This window comes from Eleutherodactylus coqui, chromosome 3, assembly GCF_035609145.1.
Source record: "Eleutherodactylus coqui strain aEleCoq1 chromosome 3, aEleCoq1.hap1, whole genome shotgun sequence".
Lineage (NCBI taxonomy): Eukaryota > Metazoa > Chordata > Amphibia > Anura > Eleutherodactylidae > Eleutherodactylus > Eleutherodactylus coqui.
Window position 1 is genome coordinate 310,571,807 of NC_089839.1, and position 17,951 is coordinate 310,589,757.

At 44.0% G+C, this 17,951-nt stretch overlaps 1 protein-coding gene across 1 annotated transcript in view; it reads left to right on the top strand.

The window, feature by feature from the left end:
• The window catches only part of LOC136621986 (mucin-19-like), a 143,372-nt gene that overhangs the window by 72,615 nt on the left and 52,806 nt on the right, over positions 1 to 17,951 (top strand). The window contains exons 8-15 of the mRNA XM_066597910.1: positions 2,329 to 2,520; positions 5,082 to 5,855; positions 6,179 to 6,430; positions 7,566 to 7,801; positions 8,742 to 8,800; positions 11,940 to 12,091; positions 13,744 to 13,998; positions 16,755 to 17,636. Of these exons, the coding sequence (XP_066454007.1) occupies positions 2,329 to 2,520; positions 5,082 to 5,855; positions 6,179 to 6,430; positions 7,566 to 7,801; positions 8,742 to 8,800; positions 11,940 to 12,091; positions 13,744 to 13,998; positions 16,755 to 17,636 (2,802 nt within the window). The remainder of the gene's footprint in view (positions 1 to 2,328; positions 2,521 to 5,081; positions 5,856 to 6,178; positions 6,431 to 7,565; positions 7,802 to 8,741; positions 8,801 to 11,939; positions 12,092 to 13,743; positions 13,999 to 16,754; positions 17,637 to 17,951) is intronic.

The following is a 17,951-nucleotide window of genomic DNA, read 5'->3' on the forward strand; positions in this document are numbered from 1 at the left end:
GTTCCTCCATTCTACATCTTCAGTCCTTTTTGTTGTCTTAATTACTAACTCTAGTTTCTAGTCCTGATATTTCCAATATGAAGTTCTGGTACTGACTCCTAACAACAGCTCACAGCTCTGGTCCTAACCCTGGTTGTATCCTGGTAATGGTGCTGCTCTTTATCTGTGATCTGGATCTCAAATGTCCCTGATTTGGACTCTGGTTCCCTCCTGGATTTGTTTCCAATCTGAACTGGTTCACACTCCTGCCTACGTATATTAGTTTTTAATCTGATTCTTCCCCGGTTACATCTGTTCCTGATTCATCTCCTGGTTTTGACTCCTTACTTCTGATCCTGGTTTGGTCCTGCTCCTGACTACAGGCTACATCTCCTGGTTTTCGGTATGGAATCCTCTTGTCCTGTTCTTCTGCTGCTGCAGCTCTGCTCACATTTGCCACATTTCGGAGACTCCTCTGAGGACTGTGATCTGGGAATCCTCTTACAGAAGAGATTGGATGTGAAGACCAAAGCATTCCTTAGACTCCTGACCTCAGTTTAGTCTGGTGATGGTCAATCTCATCATGGTAGAGGTTTAAGGTGTTCTAATCAGTAACAATGGCGCTAACTAACCCCAAATCTTCTGAAGACATAACCAGCCTGCCATAGAGGAATATAGATGGAGTTTTCCTGAAATTAGGAAGCTAAAATGTCAACATCAAGACAAATATCTAATACTGTAGCAACAATGTTTTAAATTCTCTTTTATTCCAGAAGACTTAACCTTACATTACATCGATGAGGTGCAGTAGTCTCGGAACAAATTCTCACTAACAATGAACAAATCAGCATATGCATAGTCTGCTGCATATTGACTTAGTTAAATTCAATTTTAACTCCCGTGTCTTCTTCAGATCTCCCAACTAATGTGGCTGCCAGCACAGGTTCAGGAATGATTTCTAGGTCTGAAATAACAACGTTATCCAGCTCAGGAGACACTCAGAAACCTGGAATGAGCACAGGATCACCTCCTAATAGCGCGTCCTCAACTGATCCAAATGTGCGATTAAGCACTCAACCTGGGGCAACTGCTGCTTCAGGGCGTGATGGGACAACAGCATCTTCAAACGCTGCTTCTAACGATCCAAATATAAGCATAAAAACACCATCTGGAACCAGTGGTCTGACAGTCCCTGCAGGAACAACAGGTTCTTCAAGTGGTGTGTCTACTAATCCAAGAGTGTCTACTGCTCCGGGTGTAAGTTTAAAAATCACATCTGAAGGGACTGGTGTACCAGAATCTGGAAAAACAACAGGATCTTTAGTACCTAAAGAGACAACAGGATCTTCCAGTGGTGTAACTAAGAATCCAAGTATAAGCTTGAAAACCACATCTGGTACAAGTGGTCTTCCAGAAACTGGAAAGACTAGTGACCCTTCACCACCTGGACAGACAACAAGTGGTGTGTCTACTAATCCAAACCTAAGCTTAAAAACTCAATCTGGAACAAGTGGTCTTCCGGGAACAGGAAAGACTAGTGGCCCTTCAGTACCAGGACAGACAAAAGGATCTTCAGTGCCTAATGTGACAACGGGATCTTCCAGTGGTGTAACTAATAATCCAAGTGTAAGCTTAAAAACCACATCTGGATTCAGTGGTCAATCAGTACCTGGAAAGACAACAACATCCTCAAGTGGTGTGTCTAATAATCCAAATGTAAGTTTAAAAACCCCATCTAGAACAAGTGGTCTTCCAGAAACAGGAAAAACTAGTGTCCCTTCAGCATCTGGACGGACAACAGGATCTTCAAGTGGTGTGTCAAGTGTAAGCTTAAAAACCCCTTCTGGGGTAAGTGCTCTTACGGGATCAGAGATGACCACTAGACCTTCAGTATCTGGTGAGGTAACAGGAGCTGGTGCAGTGAGTCCTTCTGAACCCGGAGTGACCATCCCAGCTACTAGAAATGGTGATTCTACATCTTCTCTTATTCCACGGTAGACATGTAGCAAAATGTAACATATTATTATAAAATGACTCTCTGTGCCGCAGTTTATTTGTACTTTCTATAGTTTTGCACTGGTTTTTGTTGTTTTACGATAACGATATATTTTCAAAAACTTAGCATATGATAGCTTCACACAGAAAGTTATCACAGTCAGTTTAACCTTTCCTACATCTATATGTTATCATTAAGAATTATTATTATGGCTTCACCAAGAGCCTAAAAGCAGGCTGAGGCTAATTGTATCAACCAGAGACCACTAAATCAACGATCTGACCATTTTGCAGGTGGCGTTTCAAGTGACTCTGCAACAACTAGAGGTACAGGGTCGAATTCAGATGCTTCAGCTGCCATAACAGGCTCTGCAGCCACTTCCAAGTCTGGAGGAGTATCAGGAATAAGTGGTTCTCAGAGTCCTGGTATGGTTACAGGACCTACAAATGGTGGTTCCATCACTGGTTCAAATGAAAGCCCGAAGACCACAGCAGGTACAGGGGGCCCTTCTGTATCTGGAGTGACCATCCCAACTACTAAAAATGGTGATTCTACATCTTCTCATATTCTATATGTAATCATTAATGATTATTGTTATGGCTGCGTAAGAGGGTACAAACTCTGGAGGGACAATCCCATCGACTAAAAATGTTGAACCTACATCTTTTTTTACCCCCTTATTTGTGATGAATAATTATTGTTAAAAGGGTGTTCCAGGACATTTTTATTTTTTCCATAGATGATTGGGTTGAGACCTGCTACTCAAATCCCTGCCAATCAGCTTATTCCCTTGGCACTGTCAGTGTGGCTAGTGCAGCAAGTGCTGACATAACGCAGTGACCTGGGTTGGTATTGGAGGTGCTGCTCCCAGGGAATTCAGTGTTGATCATCTTTAGAAAAGTAAAAAGCTCCAAAATACTACTTTTAAGGCTGAAATTAGAAATCCTGTCTCAATCCAATCAAATGTTGGTCTATTAAAACCCAGACTAAAGCTGGCCATACAATTTAGGGAGCTGTTGAACAGTGTTTCCTCCTGACTCCCCCATACACGTTCAGTCTAGTCAAGCATGTGTGTGTTTTCAATGGGAGCAGGGGAGTAAATTTTAACTATATACTTCTAGAGGAAGCTTATCTCCTCTAATAACAGACCTCATCGGAAATACTCCAGTTCTGGGCACCTCAATTTAAAAAAGACATAGACAAACTGGAGCGAGTTCAGAGAAGAGTTACCAAGATGGTGAGTGGTCTGCAAATCATTTCCTATGAGGAACAGTTAATGGATCTGGGAATGTTTAGCAGAAGAGAAGGCTGAGAGGAGACTTAAAGGGGTTGTCCCGCGCCGAAACGGGTTTTTTTTTTTTCAACAGCCCCCCCGTTCGGCGCGAGAGAACCCCGATGCAGGGGTTAAACAAGAAAACCGGAGAGCGCTTACCTGAATCCCCGCGCTCCGGTGACTTCTTACTTACCTGTTGAAGATGGCCGCCGGGATCTTCTCCCTCGGTGGACCGCAGGGCTTCTGTGCGGTCCATTGCTGATTCCTGCCTCCTGATTGGCTGGAATCGGCACGTGACGGGGCGGAGCTACAAGGAGCCGCCCTCTGGCACGAGTGGCCCCATTGAGAAAAGAAGAAGACCCGGACTGCGCAAGCGCGTCTAATCTAGCGATTAGACGCTGAAAATTAGACGGCTCCATGGAAATGAGGACGCTAGCAGCGGAACAGGTAAGTGAAAAATTTCTGATAACTTCTGTATGGCTCATAATTAATGCACAATGTACATTACAAAGTGCATTAATATGGCCATACAGAAGTGTATAGACCCACTTTGTTTCGCGGGACAAGCCCTTTAATAGCTATCTACAAATATCTGAAGGGCTGTCAGTGCAGAGGGATCAGCCCTATTCTGATCTGTACAAGGAAAGACTAGAAGCAATGGGATGAAACTGAAATGGAGGAGACACAGATTAGTTATTAGACAGTGAGGGGGATCAATGAATGGAACAGGCTGCCACGAGAGGTGGGGAGTTGTCCTTTAATGGAAATGTTCAGAGGCCGGACAGACATCTCTCTGGGGTGATTTAGTGAATCCTGCACTTAGCAGGGGGTTGGACCTGATCATGATAGAGGTCCCTTCCAACTCTACTATTCTATGAGGATGGGGCATGGTGTAATTTCACATGCCCAACTCTTCTTTCCCCAATATCTGCCATCAGGGGAGATTCAGAACACCGGCACTCACATCGGATGGTTGGCCAGTCCAACCAAAATTAGTGGATTTAGTAGACATTTATTTAAGGTGCCTTCTCACCTGGAATTTCCTAAAGAATTGTTATCTGATACTTGGTGTTTCAATGCTTGTTTATGCCCTCTGTGTGTTCCTCCATTCTACATCTTCACTCCTTTTTGTTGTCTTAATACCTAACACTTGCTTCTGGTCCTGATATTTCTTATATGAAGTTCTGGTACTGACTCCTAACAACAGCTCACAGTTCGGACTCTGGTTCTAACCCTGGTTGTATCCTGGTAATGGTGCTGCTCTTTATCTGTGATCTGGATCTCAAATGTTCCCGATTTGGACTCTGGTTCCCTCCTGGATTTGTTTCTAATCTGAACCGCTTCACACTCCTGACTACGTATATCAGTCCTAAATCTGATTCTTTCCAATATACATCTGTTCTTGATTCATCTCCTGGTTCTGATCCTGGTTTGGCTCCTGATTACGGGCTACATCTCCGGGTTCTCAGTATGGAATCCTCTTATCAAGTTCTTCTGCTGCTGCAGCTCTGCTCACGTTTTCTGCCATTCGGAGACTCCTCTGAGGACTGTGATCTGGGAATCCTCTTACAGGAAGAGATTGAATGTGAAGACCAAAGCATTTCTTAGACTCCTGACCTCAGTTTAGTCTGGTGATGGTCTATTTCATCATGGTAGAGGGTCTGAGGTGTGCTAATCAGTAACAATGGCGCTAACAAACCCCAGATCTTTTGAAGACATAACCAGCCTGCCTTCCCATAGAGGAATATTGAAGATGGACTGCCCTACACCATATTATAGTCTTCTGTATAGAGACTTAGTTAAATTCAATTTTAACTTGTGTGTCTTCTTCAGATCTCCCAACTAATGTGGCTGCCAGCACAGGTTCAGCAATTATTTCTAGGTCGCAAATGACGACCATATCCCGCTCAGGAGATACTCAGAAACCTGGAATGAGCTCAGGATCGCCTGTAAATAGCGTGCCCTCTGCTGATCCAAATGTGCGATTAAGTACTCAATCCGTGTCGACCGCTGCTCCAGCACCCGATGAGACAACAGCATCTTCAAATGGAGGTTCTACCAATCCAAGTGTGAGCTTAAAAAACACTTCTGGTGCAAGTGGTCCGTCGGTACCTGGAGAGACAACAGGATCTTCAAGTGTTGCGTCTACTAATCCAAGAGTATCTACAGCTCCGAGTGTCGGCTTAGAGACCACATCTAAAGTCACTGGTCTACCAGTATCTGTGAAGACAACAGGATCTTCAAGTAGTGTAACTACTAATCCAAGTGTAAGCTTGAAAACCGCATCTGGAGTCAGTGGTCCTTCAGTACCTACAGAGAAAGCAAGATCTTCAAGTGGTGTGTCTACTAATCCAAGTGTAAGCTTAAAAACCCCATCTGGAACAAGTGGTTTTCCAGTAACAGGAAAAACTAGTGTCCCTTCAGCATCTGGACGGACAACAGGATCTTCAAGTGGTCTGTCAAGTGTAAGCTCAAAAACCCCTCCTGGGGTAAGTGCTCTTACGGGATCAGAGATGACCACTAGACCTTCAGTATCTGGAGAGGTAACAGGAGCTGGTGCAGTGAGTCCTTCTGTACCCGGAGTGACCATCTTAACTACTAGAAATGGTGATTCTACATCTTCTCTTATTCCACGGTAGACATGTAGCAAAATGTAACATATTATTGTAAAATGACTCTCTGTGCCGCAGTTTATTTGTACTTTCTATAGTTTTTCACTGTTTTTTGTTGTTTTACAATAACAATATATTTTCAAAAACTTAGCATATGATAGCTTCACACAGAAAGTTATCACAGTCAGTTTAACCTTTCCTACATCTATATGTGATCATTAAGAATTATTATTATGGCTTCACCAAGAGCCTAAAAGCAGGCTGAGGCTAATTGTATCAACCAGAGACCACTAAATAAACTATCTGACCATTTTGCAGGTGGCGTTTCAAGTGACTCTGCAACAACTAGAGGTGCGGGGTTGAATTCAGATGCTTCAGCTGCCATAACAGGCTCTGCAGCCACTTCCAAGTCTGGAGGAGTATCAGGAATAAGTGGCTCTCAGAGTCCTGGTATGGTTACAGGATCTACAAATGGTGGTTCCATCACTGGTTCAAATGAAAGCCCGAAGACCACCGCAGGTACAGGGGGCCCTTCTGTATCTGGAGTAACCATCTCAACTACTAAAAATGGTGATTCTACATCTTCTCATATTCTATATGTAATCATTAATGATTATTGTTATGGCTGCGTAAGAGGGTACAAACTCTGGAGGGACAATCCCATCGATTAAAAATATTGATCCTACATCTTTTTTTACCCCACTTGTATGTGATGAATAATTACTGTTAAAAGGGTGTTCCAGGACATTTTTATTTTTTCCATAGATGATCAGGTTGAGACCCGCTACACAAATCAACTGATTCCCTTGGCATGGTCACGGTGGCCAGTGCAGCAAGTGCTGACCTAACGCAGTGGCCTGGGTTGGTATTGGAGGTGCTGCTCCCAGTAAGTTCCCAGTGTTGATCATCAATAGGAAAAGTAAAAATAACCTAGAATACCCCTTTAAGGCTGAACCAAGGGGCTAAAAAAAAGGCTAACAGCTCTACCCATGTTTGCCACCCTTCATTAAGCCTTCAACCTAGGAAACCTCTAACAGAAAGAGATTAAATGTGAAGACTAGAGGATTCCTTAGACTCTGGACCTCAGTTCAGCCAGGCCATGGTCAGTCTGGTCATGGTATAGGGTCTATTCAGTCATAATGACATTACTAAAGGTGCAACCAAATGACTGCCTGCCTTTCCATAGAGGTAAGCGGAAAGCTTTCTTGGAACTAACGAGCTGAAATGGTAACAGCAAGACAAACAGTCAGCTCACCGCACTCTGGCTGGCTTGTTATATAGGCGGCATTCCTCACATTCCTTCCGGCCGGGTCAGTGAAGGTCACATCCCTGTGCTGTAGCGTTCACTGCCGGGGAAGAATAGGTAAGTATAGAATATATATATTTTTTTAATGACAGACCCCTTTAAGGATGCTCTTCTTCTGTAAATTGTTCCGGTGCAGTAGAGCCTCTTAACAAATGCTGGATGACAGTGAACAGAGCGCTATATGTACAGTCTTCTGCATGTAGACCGGGTCTATATACACAGGATGACTGCAAAGCCACCCCCACGAATGAATTATTGCTCGTCGTTCCGTTGCTGCCGGCATTTACACTGAAGGATTATCGTTCAGATTCCCGCAATCCAGCGAGATTGTGAATGATGATTGGCCCGTGTAAAACGGCCCCTTGTTGAATTTAACTGTAACTCATGTGTCTTCTTCAGATCTCTCAAGTAAAAGCCAGTTTGTTACCAAGGATGCAACGACTCAGCCAAAGCCAAGTGGCCAACAAAGTACAAAGGATTCAGCATTGACGGGCATGAGTGCAGAGATCTCTCCATCAACTACAGCAGCTACACCAACTACAAAGATATATTATAGAGTTCTGGACTACACAGTTGTGAATAAAATGTACAATACAATAAAGCTAAACGACTTCAAAAAAGATACCGAAACCAGGGCAAGTATCAAAATCTCCAACTGCAGGACAATTCTCAAATATTATTATATTAGGGGTCTCCTTTTTATGTAGCTACATAAAGTGAATGTGCGCACAACCAGTAGGGGGCGGAGAGCTAACTGAGGAGAGGTTTATTATTGACCTCAGTGGGAGCTGTACGAATGTCTATGCAGTGAGCTCCCCCTACAGGGGGCTGCAGGCAGCCAGAATTCATACCTTAGTAAAGCAGACATGTGAGTCACAAAAATGGAGCTCCAGCCCCTGTAAAAACATAAGATGAATTTACTCAGGATGGAATTAGGAGCAAAATACAAAGTGCTATTTCTAGCACGAGGCTCCATATTAGGGGTTTTTGCCCTCTTTGATATGGCTTGAGCTTTTGCAGGTGACAATTAGATTTGTATAAAACTGACTTTTCAGCCTTTAAAAATTGATGAACTATCCATCAGGACGCTACCTGGGACCCCGGACAATCAGCTGTTGGGATATGGAGCAGGAAGCAGAGAGCGCTGTAAATTCTACAGTGGCCCAGCATGGTATTACGGGAATAGTTCCTATTCAAGCAAATGAAAGAGAGCCTGCAATACCATGCCAGGCCACTACACAATGTACGGCGCTATCTGCTTCCTGCTTTTTATGGGAGAACAACTCTGATCACCTAGGGTTATGGGCAGCGCACCCATGTCAGTCAGGTAGTGATGATCTAGCCGGTGGATAGCTGCAAAACCTCTCTAAGTATGTAAAAAGTTCATAGACATCATGGGGCCTAAAAAGCAAAGCTGCTGGGTTTCCCATGAGTGTGTGCAGAGTAACAGAGTTACAAGCGGGCTCTTATATGTGGTGGGGGGTATTTACTTCTGTTCATCCTGGGTATGCTAGTTCATGAATCTTACAGAATAGAGTGAACTCCGACACTTACTTGTTCCTTTTGTTTTTGCAGCTTTATACCATTTTCATAAAACTTCGTTACTTCCTCAAAGTAGAAGTTACTGGCATGAGGTAGGTTTCCAAACTCTGCTTGAAAGTATTAAAAAGGGTTCTGCAGGACTCTCACTATTGATGACCTATCCTCAGGTTAGGTCATCAATCGTTGATCGGAGGGGTCTGCCGCTTGGGATCCCAGACAGTCAGCTGTTCGCCTGGCCACTGTCAGTGTGAGCGGAGCTGGAAGGTAACCGCGTTGTCAACATTGCAGCTTGCCAGGTTGATATAGCATTAAATTCAATGGAAGCTGCAGCCCCATTACCAACCTGGGCCGCTGCAGCCTTATTACCAACCTGGGCCGCTGCAGTCTTACTACCAACCTGGGCCGCTGCAGTCTTACTACCAACCTGGGCCGCTGCAGCCTTATTACCAACCTGGGCCGCTGCAGCCTGGACAGAGATATCTGCTTCCAGTGCTCTCTGCATTGGCAGTGGGCTGGGTGAACAGCTAATCCTCAGGTATCCCAATAGCGAACCCCCATCGATCACTTATTGATGACCTATCCTGAGGGCAGCTCATCATTAGTAAAGTGCTGACATCCCCTTAATATAAAACAAGACAATGTTTAAAGGCCTCCTCAGATGGGTGTGATTTTGTCCCATTATGTGTCACAGCCACATAACCGGCCATGAAATGAAACTATTGATTTCAATGGCTTTGTTTTCACTGGCGGTATTCTTAGGCGTTAATACTAGATCGGGACGGACCCATCTACAGCTTCTTTTTTTTTCAAACTCGTGTGGGGTTTGAAAGGTATAAAAAAATGTTTTACCTTGTTGATGCGCAACTGTGAAGAAGCCCTACAGCTGCACAAGAGCTGACAGTCTACAGTCTGTAGAGTTACTGCCATGTACCTTTGGTGGTGTGTGCCGTGTCCTTGCACTATGCAGTACCTAGTACTGGACACTAGAGGCATCGAGGGGGTTGTTATATCAGTATGTCCATGCCTCGGCTTATGTAGCATCGCCGGGTTCTGTACTGTATGGGCTGCAGACAAGCTGAATGTTGCTGCGGAGCAGCGGAGATCTTGGCTGCAGGTAAGCAGAAATGTTCTTCCAGCAGATGAGGATTCCTAATAATCACACAGGATGATCACAATTTGCCACATTGTAATTATTCCAGCACAGAAACCTTTAACCCCTTGATTGGCGGGTTTCCTACCCCCCTGTCATACCCAGCAGGGCAGGTTTTTTAAAATGGTCTAATCATTGAATTTCAACTAATTTTGCAGTTGCGTCTCAAGAGCCATAACTTTTTCATTTTTCCATTGACCAGGTCATATAAGGGCTTGTTTTTTGCGGGACAAGTTGCGATTTTTTTTAAACGGGGGAGGAAAAAAAGAAATGGGGAAAAAAAAAAAAATGGGCCATGTCATTAAGGGGTTAAATAATGCATTAACTTCCTTCTCTGGGTCATTACGACGCACACGGATACCACATGTGTGCTATTATTTTTGATTTTTTACCAAGTAAAGGCAGACAAGTGTTTTTATAATTTTTTTAAAATAAATTTTTACTTTTTTTTGTCCCTTTAGGGGACTTCCACAGGGTCCCATCAGGACCCCCTGATCACATTCCGGGGGTCCGATGGTGACAGCCCTTTACATGCTGCAGTGACAGCCCTTTACATGCTGCAGTCACATAGACTGCAGCATGTAAAGGGTTAACACAGCAGAGATCGGAGGTTTTCTCTGATCTCTGCTGTAAGAGCTAGTACCTAGCTGTCCTCTGACAGCCAAGCACTAGCTCTCCCTGCCACAGAGACCGTTGGCTTGCTTCTGACAAGCCGATGGTCTCTATGGCAACCTGTAAACAAAGCAGGAGACCTAGAAGCAGGAGATTGCCGGCAGATCGGCAATATCTTCTGCTGGTTTTTCAAAGCCCTTGCTTTGTTCTCTGTGGGACAGTGCAGGCAGAGCACACTGCCACAGCTTGTGGCACTGTGCTCTGCAGCTCCCATAGTGATACAAAGCCCAGAAATCTTCCGGGCTATATCGCTATGAGCAGTGGAGCTCGTCCCGGAAAATTTCCGGGCGTGCCACTCAAGGGGTTAAAGGGAAACTGAAGTCACAAAATGTAAAACTTATGGGGCAGCTTTATCAAATGGAACGTTCCAGAAAAGAGGCATAATGTGATTTTACAGAACAATCGCGTAAGCCAGACTCACTCGGACGTATTTGCGCACGAAAAATTTGCACTTGCAGAAAATTTAACCCATTGATTTAAATGCGTTCGTTCACACGGGCGTAGCTGGCATGTGCATCTCGGTCATGCAAAAAAATAGGCAGCACATTTAGAACTCATCAAACTATTGTCCATTTCAATGGCTGAGAGATCGATTCGGTGCGTCTTTTTTCGAGCATGCAATTGTGCCGTGTACCACGTGCGCATGCAAAAAGTACAGTAAAATACACGGATGCATGCGCAAATACGCAAAATTCATTCTGCAAAAGCACAACAGTTGTCTGGGATGACTTGGTGATCCTGCACGGAGCAGGGGGTTGGACCCGATGATCCCCGGAGGTCCAATGATTCCAGAGGTCCAGATGATCCCGGAGGTCCCGATGATCCCAGAGGTTCCGATGATCCTGGAGGTCCCGATGACCCAGGAGGTCCCTTCCAACTCTACCAGTCTATGATTCTATAACAGAAATGCTTACACTCATGTAAATACGGCCTTAGTTATGGAGATACAGTAAATCAAAGTTACGTATATTACAACCATAAACACGCACTCAGCTGCATAAGGGAGGGAAAAAAAGAGGTCAAACACGCAAAAGCCTCAATAAAAAGAATTATATTAAAATTTCACATAACAGAGAGGAGTCCCAAACAAAAAGTAATGCATCAAAAAAGGAAGGCATATAGCCTGTCATGTAGAGATATCCAATGCTCTCAGTCAGAGGTGTAACTTGAAGCTCCTGGGACCCCCTAGAGCCCTCGAGGTGTATAGGACTTGTAGACATAAAGCAGCAGCTCCTTCTCATCACAGTTTGCTTGCAGTCGCTTCATTTGTTTTAGTTTGAATCCAGAAGGCTTTATAATAAATAGTTGTAAGGTCTTCCCCCCCATGCTTTGTATTACCTGTATAATGCAGCCGGTGACATGAGATGCTTTGGATAGTCACACGCTGTTACTTGTTCTCCTTCTGACAGTGCGGGATCAGTAGTCGTCGGTGCTACCCTGGAGTTCAACGGTCCTCCACCATCCAACCAGACGATTGTAGATACTTTTTATGCTTCTGCGAAGTCTCAAAATATGACACTTGGTGACTCACAGCTGTTACCTCGTAGCATTCGGGTTGGAGGTAAGTGAACTCAAATCTAAAAGAGCCGTTAAACCCTGAAACAAATCCCCATAAACCCCAAGTCTACAAGGTAAGGCGACATCGTTTACCCCATTCCAGAAGCCCCAGTGGTGGGTAATGGAGGTCACACACTGAATGCCCCCTTTATTACAGCCCCGGCCCTCTCACGATTGCCCCCCCCTGTATGGTAATTCCCCCCGTGACCCCGGAGTGCAGCATAAAATCACGTGACAAGTTTTCCGCGGATCAGTTTCAGTGTGAATCCACATTAGACGGGAGATCCAGCGATTTGAGTGACTATATGTGATACAAGGTTGGGGGCGCTGCTAGCTGTAATCTGGAACCTGAGCCTGAAATGATATCTGGGGAGAGGATTACAGAACCCACGTCTAGAATCTTTGTGAGTCTAGAATCCAGAAGACATGGCATAAGGCTCTAGAATCACCTAGAACCAAGTAATCTGTACCTAAAACCAAGTAGTCTGGAACCTAACCCTAGAACAGTCTAGAACTGGAGTCTAGATCCTGGTAACTTATCTAGACTGTGAATCTAGAACATGAATCTAGAACCTGTTTTAAACAGCACCATTTTGCATCAACACAAATAAACCATCTTTACACCGTAGTCCTCTATGTAGACCTCTATGCTCCCTGATGGTGCCAGTGACTATACTCTATTGAAAATCTGGCACCCTCTCAGGAACAAAAGGGCAACATTTGGGTCTAAACATTGATAGGATGGCAGTAATAAATAGACCGATTTCCTGTACGAAGTACACTGCTTATCTGCAGGTTTTCCTTTTCCTCTTTTTCTATCTATTCTATTACACGAGGGGTGATATTTATTCCGGTGGAGCTCCCTTTTATTAATCCTACCACTAAACCTTTGAATTTTCATAGCCACTACTGGCTGTAGAAGTAGGATTAGGGTGGTATTTGTTCATGTTTTTCTTATATGTTTGCCCTGAGCTCGTACATGTTTTAGTTGATTATTATTAAAAGTTAAGTTTTATGGATCATATCAGTGAAGAATTTATTGTTATGGCTGCGATAAGAGGTAACAAGCAGGCTAGCAGAATCCGGGTCCAACCATCCTCCAGGGCAGTGCCTGTACGGGTACTAGAGGGTTAATGCATGGATGCTACCTGGCTATGGGCATCGGTATGGACACTCTTCTGATTAGAGCTGTTGGCTGATGCCATATGCAGGATAAGGTATGTGAGAAAATATGGCTGATATGAATGTGTGGACATGGAGAATTTTGATTCCTCTGCCCAAGTGATTTTGTCCATTGACTAGTATCACGCAGCAGAGCAAATCTAGATTTGAGGTCCAGGGGGCTCATCTGCTGCATCAGCCCAGCACTGGGTTGTAGGTTCCTCAGGGAGCTCTCCCTCCATCATACAATATACGGGAGCTGCAGGAATAAGATATGGCAGAGCGAACCCTCCGTCACAGGCCTTACCGGGATCCTGACAGCGAGGATTCCATGAATGTCGGAAAGATTACATAGTTCTCCTGCTGCTAAAACTTTACTAACAGTCAGCGCTCTGGCTTGTGATCTGCTGGGTCTGTGTCCCGAACACCGCGCTCCGCATTGCCACTATATAAAGCCTTAAGCCACTAAACATTTATTCTTTGACCATTTTGCAGATGCCATTCCAACTGAACTTTCAGCAACAACTCCAAGTCCCGGGGCAACTTCAGGTTCATCAGCTGCCATAACAGGCTCTGCAGCCACTTCCAAGTCTGGAGGAGTATCAGGAATAAGTGGCTCTCAGAGTCCTGGTATGGTTACAGGATCTACAAATGGTGGTTCCATCACTGGTTCAAATGAAAGCCCGAAGACCACAGCAGGTACAGGGGGCCCTTCTGTATCTGGAGTGACCATCCCAACTACTAAAAATGGTGATTCTACATCTTCTTTTACTCCTTCTTATGTAATCATTAATTGTGGTTATGGCTGTGATAAGAGGTAACAAGCAGGCTTATAGAAGCCAGGTCCAACCATCCTCCAGGGCAGTGCCTGTATGGGTACTAGAGGGTTAATGCATGGATGCTACCTGGCTATGGGCATTAGTATGGGCACTGTTATGATAAGAGCTGTTGTCTGATGATACTTATGCAGATGGGGATAGTATCAGGGAATCACTAGTTGGATAGGAGATATTATCATGGCAGGAATTATAGGGGTTATCCGACTCCTTATAAATAATAATAAATAAAGCAACCAAGTACATTTAAAAAACCTGACCAGTGCACATTGCTACCCAAAGCTGCAGTGCTACCCCCTGATAGACCTGCAAGAGTTGTAAAAGAAATGTCCATCAGTTTCCACAGTAAGAGGGACAAGGCTACAGCGCATCTACTATACACGACTATTTAAAGGGATTGTCCAGGTGTAAACTATTGATGGTCCATAAATAGTAAATCATTGGGTCTCCATGCCCATGATTCCCATCAATCAGCTATTTGGCTCACCAGTTACAAAGATGATTTTTGCATAAAGCAGTCAGTTGCTGTCTACAGGGAACAAACAGCTCTGTTTCCACTGCAGTGGCCAGGCTTGGTACTGCAGACAAAGTTACCGTTAAAGTGAATGGTAAGACAATATAGTGTGTATATAGCTCACCTACGCAAGAAGTGTCCTAGTTGTATGCGAGGAGAGGTTGGAATTTTGACCTGATGATCCACCAGCTCCAAGCGGTTTAACAAGGCATAAGGAAAAAGAATCCACAAAACAGGTCGGCTTCTACAACCAAAACTTCCTCTTTATTATTCCAAGGTTAAAAATGGACAGGCTTCACGCTGAAAGCGTTTTGGCTAGACGACTAGCCTTTTATAACAACTGTTGAAAAAGGGTATTTGTCTAACCGAAACGCGTTCAGCATGATGCCTGGCCTTTTTAAATCTTGGAATATTAAAGGGGAAGTTTAGGTTGTAGAAGCCGACCTGTTTTTTGGATTCTTTTTCCTTATGCCTTATTAAAGTGAATGACCTGTAATATCAAGCCTGGACACTGCAGTGGGAATGGAGCTGTTTGTTTCCTGTACACATCTGCTACAGATGGACTATCCTAAGGATAGGCCATCGAAAGTTTACAACTTGGCAACCCCTTTAATTAGAAATCTTGTCTCCATCCAAGCAAATGTTGGCCTATTAAAAGCCAGACTAAAGCTGTTATGCATTTCAGAGAGCTGTTGAACAGTGTTTCCTATTGAGTCCCCCCCATAAACGTTTGGTCTGGTCAAGCATGTGTGTGTTTTCAATGGGAATAGGGGAGTAAATTTTAACTATATATTTCTGGGGGAAGCTTATCTCCTCTAATAACAGACATCATCTGGAATACTGTGTCCAGTTCTGGGCACCCCAATTTAAAAATCACCTTGATCAACTGGAGCAAGTTCGGAGAAGAGTTAACAAGATGGTGAGCGGTCTGCAAATCATGTCCTATGAGGAACAGTTAAAGAATCTGGGAATGTTTAGCTTGCAGAAGAGATGGCTGAGAGGAGACACAGATCAGATATTGGACAGTGAGGGGGGATCAATGTGTAGAACAGCTTGCCACGGGAGGTGGGGAGTTTTCCTTCAATGGAAGTGTTCAGAGGCTAAATAGACATCTGTCTCGGATGATGTATTGATTCTGTATTGAGCAGGGGGTTGGACCCGATGATGATACAGGTCCCTTCCAACTCTACCATTCAATGAGGATGGGGCATGGTGTAATTTCACATGCCCAATTCTTCTTTCCCCAATATCTGCCATCAGGGGAGATTCAGAACACCCGCAATCACATTGGATGGTTGGCCAGTCCTACCAAAATTAGTGGATTTAGTAGACATTTGTTTAAGGTTCCTTCTCATCTGGAATTTCCTGAAAAATTGTTATCTGATACTTGGTGTTTCAATGCTTGTTTATGCCCTCTGTGTGTTCCTCCATCCTACATCTTCACTCCTTTTTGTTGTCTTAATACCTAACACTTGCTTCTGGTCCTGGTATTTCTTATATGATGTTCTGGTACTGACTCCTAACAACAGCTCACAGCTCTGGTTCTAACCCTGGTTGTATCCTGGTAATGGTGCTGCTCTTTATCTGTGATCTCGATCTCAAATGTTCCCGATTTGGACTCTGGTTCCCTCCTGGATTTGTTTCTAATCTGAACCGCTTCACACTCCTGACTACGTATATCAGTCCTAAATCTGATTATTTCCAATATACATCTGTTCTTGATTCATCTCCTGGTTCTGATCCTGGTTTGGCTCCTGCTCCTGACTACGGGCTACATCTCCGGGTTCTCTGTATGGAATCCTCTTATCAAGTTCTGCTGCTGCTGCAGCTCTGCTCACATTTTCCACCATTCGGAGGCTCCTCTGAGGACTAACATTTGGGAATCCTTTTAGAGGAAGAGGTTGAATGTGAAGACCAAAGCATTCCTTAGACTCCTGACTTCAGTTTAGTCTGGTGATGGTCGATCTCATCATGGTAGAGGGTCTAAGATGTACTAATCAGTAACAATGGTGCTAACTAACCCCAGATATTCTGAAGACATTACCAGCCTGCCTTCCCATAGAAGAATATTGAAGATGGACTGCCCTGCACCATATCTATAGTCTTCTGTATAGAGACTTAGTTTTATTCAATTTTAACTTGTGTGTCTTCTTCAGATCTCCCAACTAATGTGGCTGCCAGCACAGGTTCAGCAATTATTTCTAGGTCGCAAATGACGACCATATCCCGCTCAGGAGATACTCAGAAACCTGGAATGAGCTCAGGATCGCCTGTAAATAGCGTGCCCTCTGCTGATACAAATGTGCGATTAAGTACTCAATCCGTGTCGACCGCTGCTCCAGCACCCGATGAGACAACAGCATCTTCAAATGGAGGTTCTACCAATCCAAGTGTAAGCTTAAAAAACACTTCTGGTGCAAGTGGTCCGTCGGTACCTGGAGAGACAACAGGATCTTCAAGTGTTGTGTCTACTAATCCAAGAGTATCTACAGCTCCGAGTGTCAGCTTAGAGACCACATCTAAAGTGACTGGTCTACCAGAATCCGTGAAGACAACAGGATCTTCAAGTGTTGTGTCTACTAATCCAAGAGTATCTACAGTTCCGAGTGTCGGGTTAGAGACCACATCTAAAGTGACTGGTCTACCAGAATCCGTGAAGACAACAGGATCTTCAAGTAGTGTAACTACTAATCCAAGTGTAAGCTTGAAAACCGCATCTGGAGTCAGTGGTCCTTCAGTACCTACAGAGAGAGCAAGAACTTCAAGTGGTGTGTCTAATAATCCAAGTGTAAGCTTAGAAACCCCATCTGGAACAAGTGGTCTTCCAGGAACAGGAAAAACTAGTGTCCCTTCAGCATCTGGACGGACAACAGGATCTTCAAGTGGTGTGTCAAGTGTAAGCTTAAAAACCCCTCCTGGGGTAAGTGCTCTTACGGGATCAGAGATGACCACTAGACCTTCAGTATCTGGAGAGGTAACAGGAGCTGGTGCAGTGAGTCCTTCTGTACCCGGAGTGACCATCCCAGCTACTAGAAATGGTGATTCTACATCTTCTCTTATTCCACGGTAGACATGTAGCAAAATGTAACATATTATTGTAAAATGACTCTCTGTGCCGCAGTTTATTTGTACTTTCTATAGTTTTGCACTGGTTTTTGTTGTTTTACAATAACAATGTATTTTTAAAAACTTAGCATATGATAGCTTCACACAGAAAGTTATCACAGTCAGTTTAACCTTTGCTACATCTGTATGTGATCATTAAGAATTATTATTATGGCTTCACTAAGAGCCTGAAAGTCGGCTGAGGCTAATTGTATCAACCAGAGACCACTAAATAAACTATCTGACCA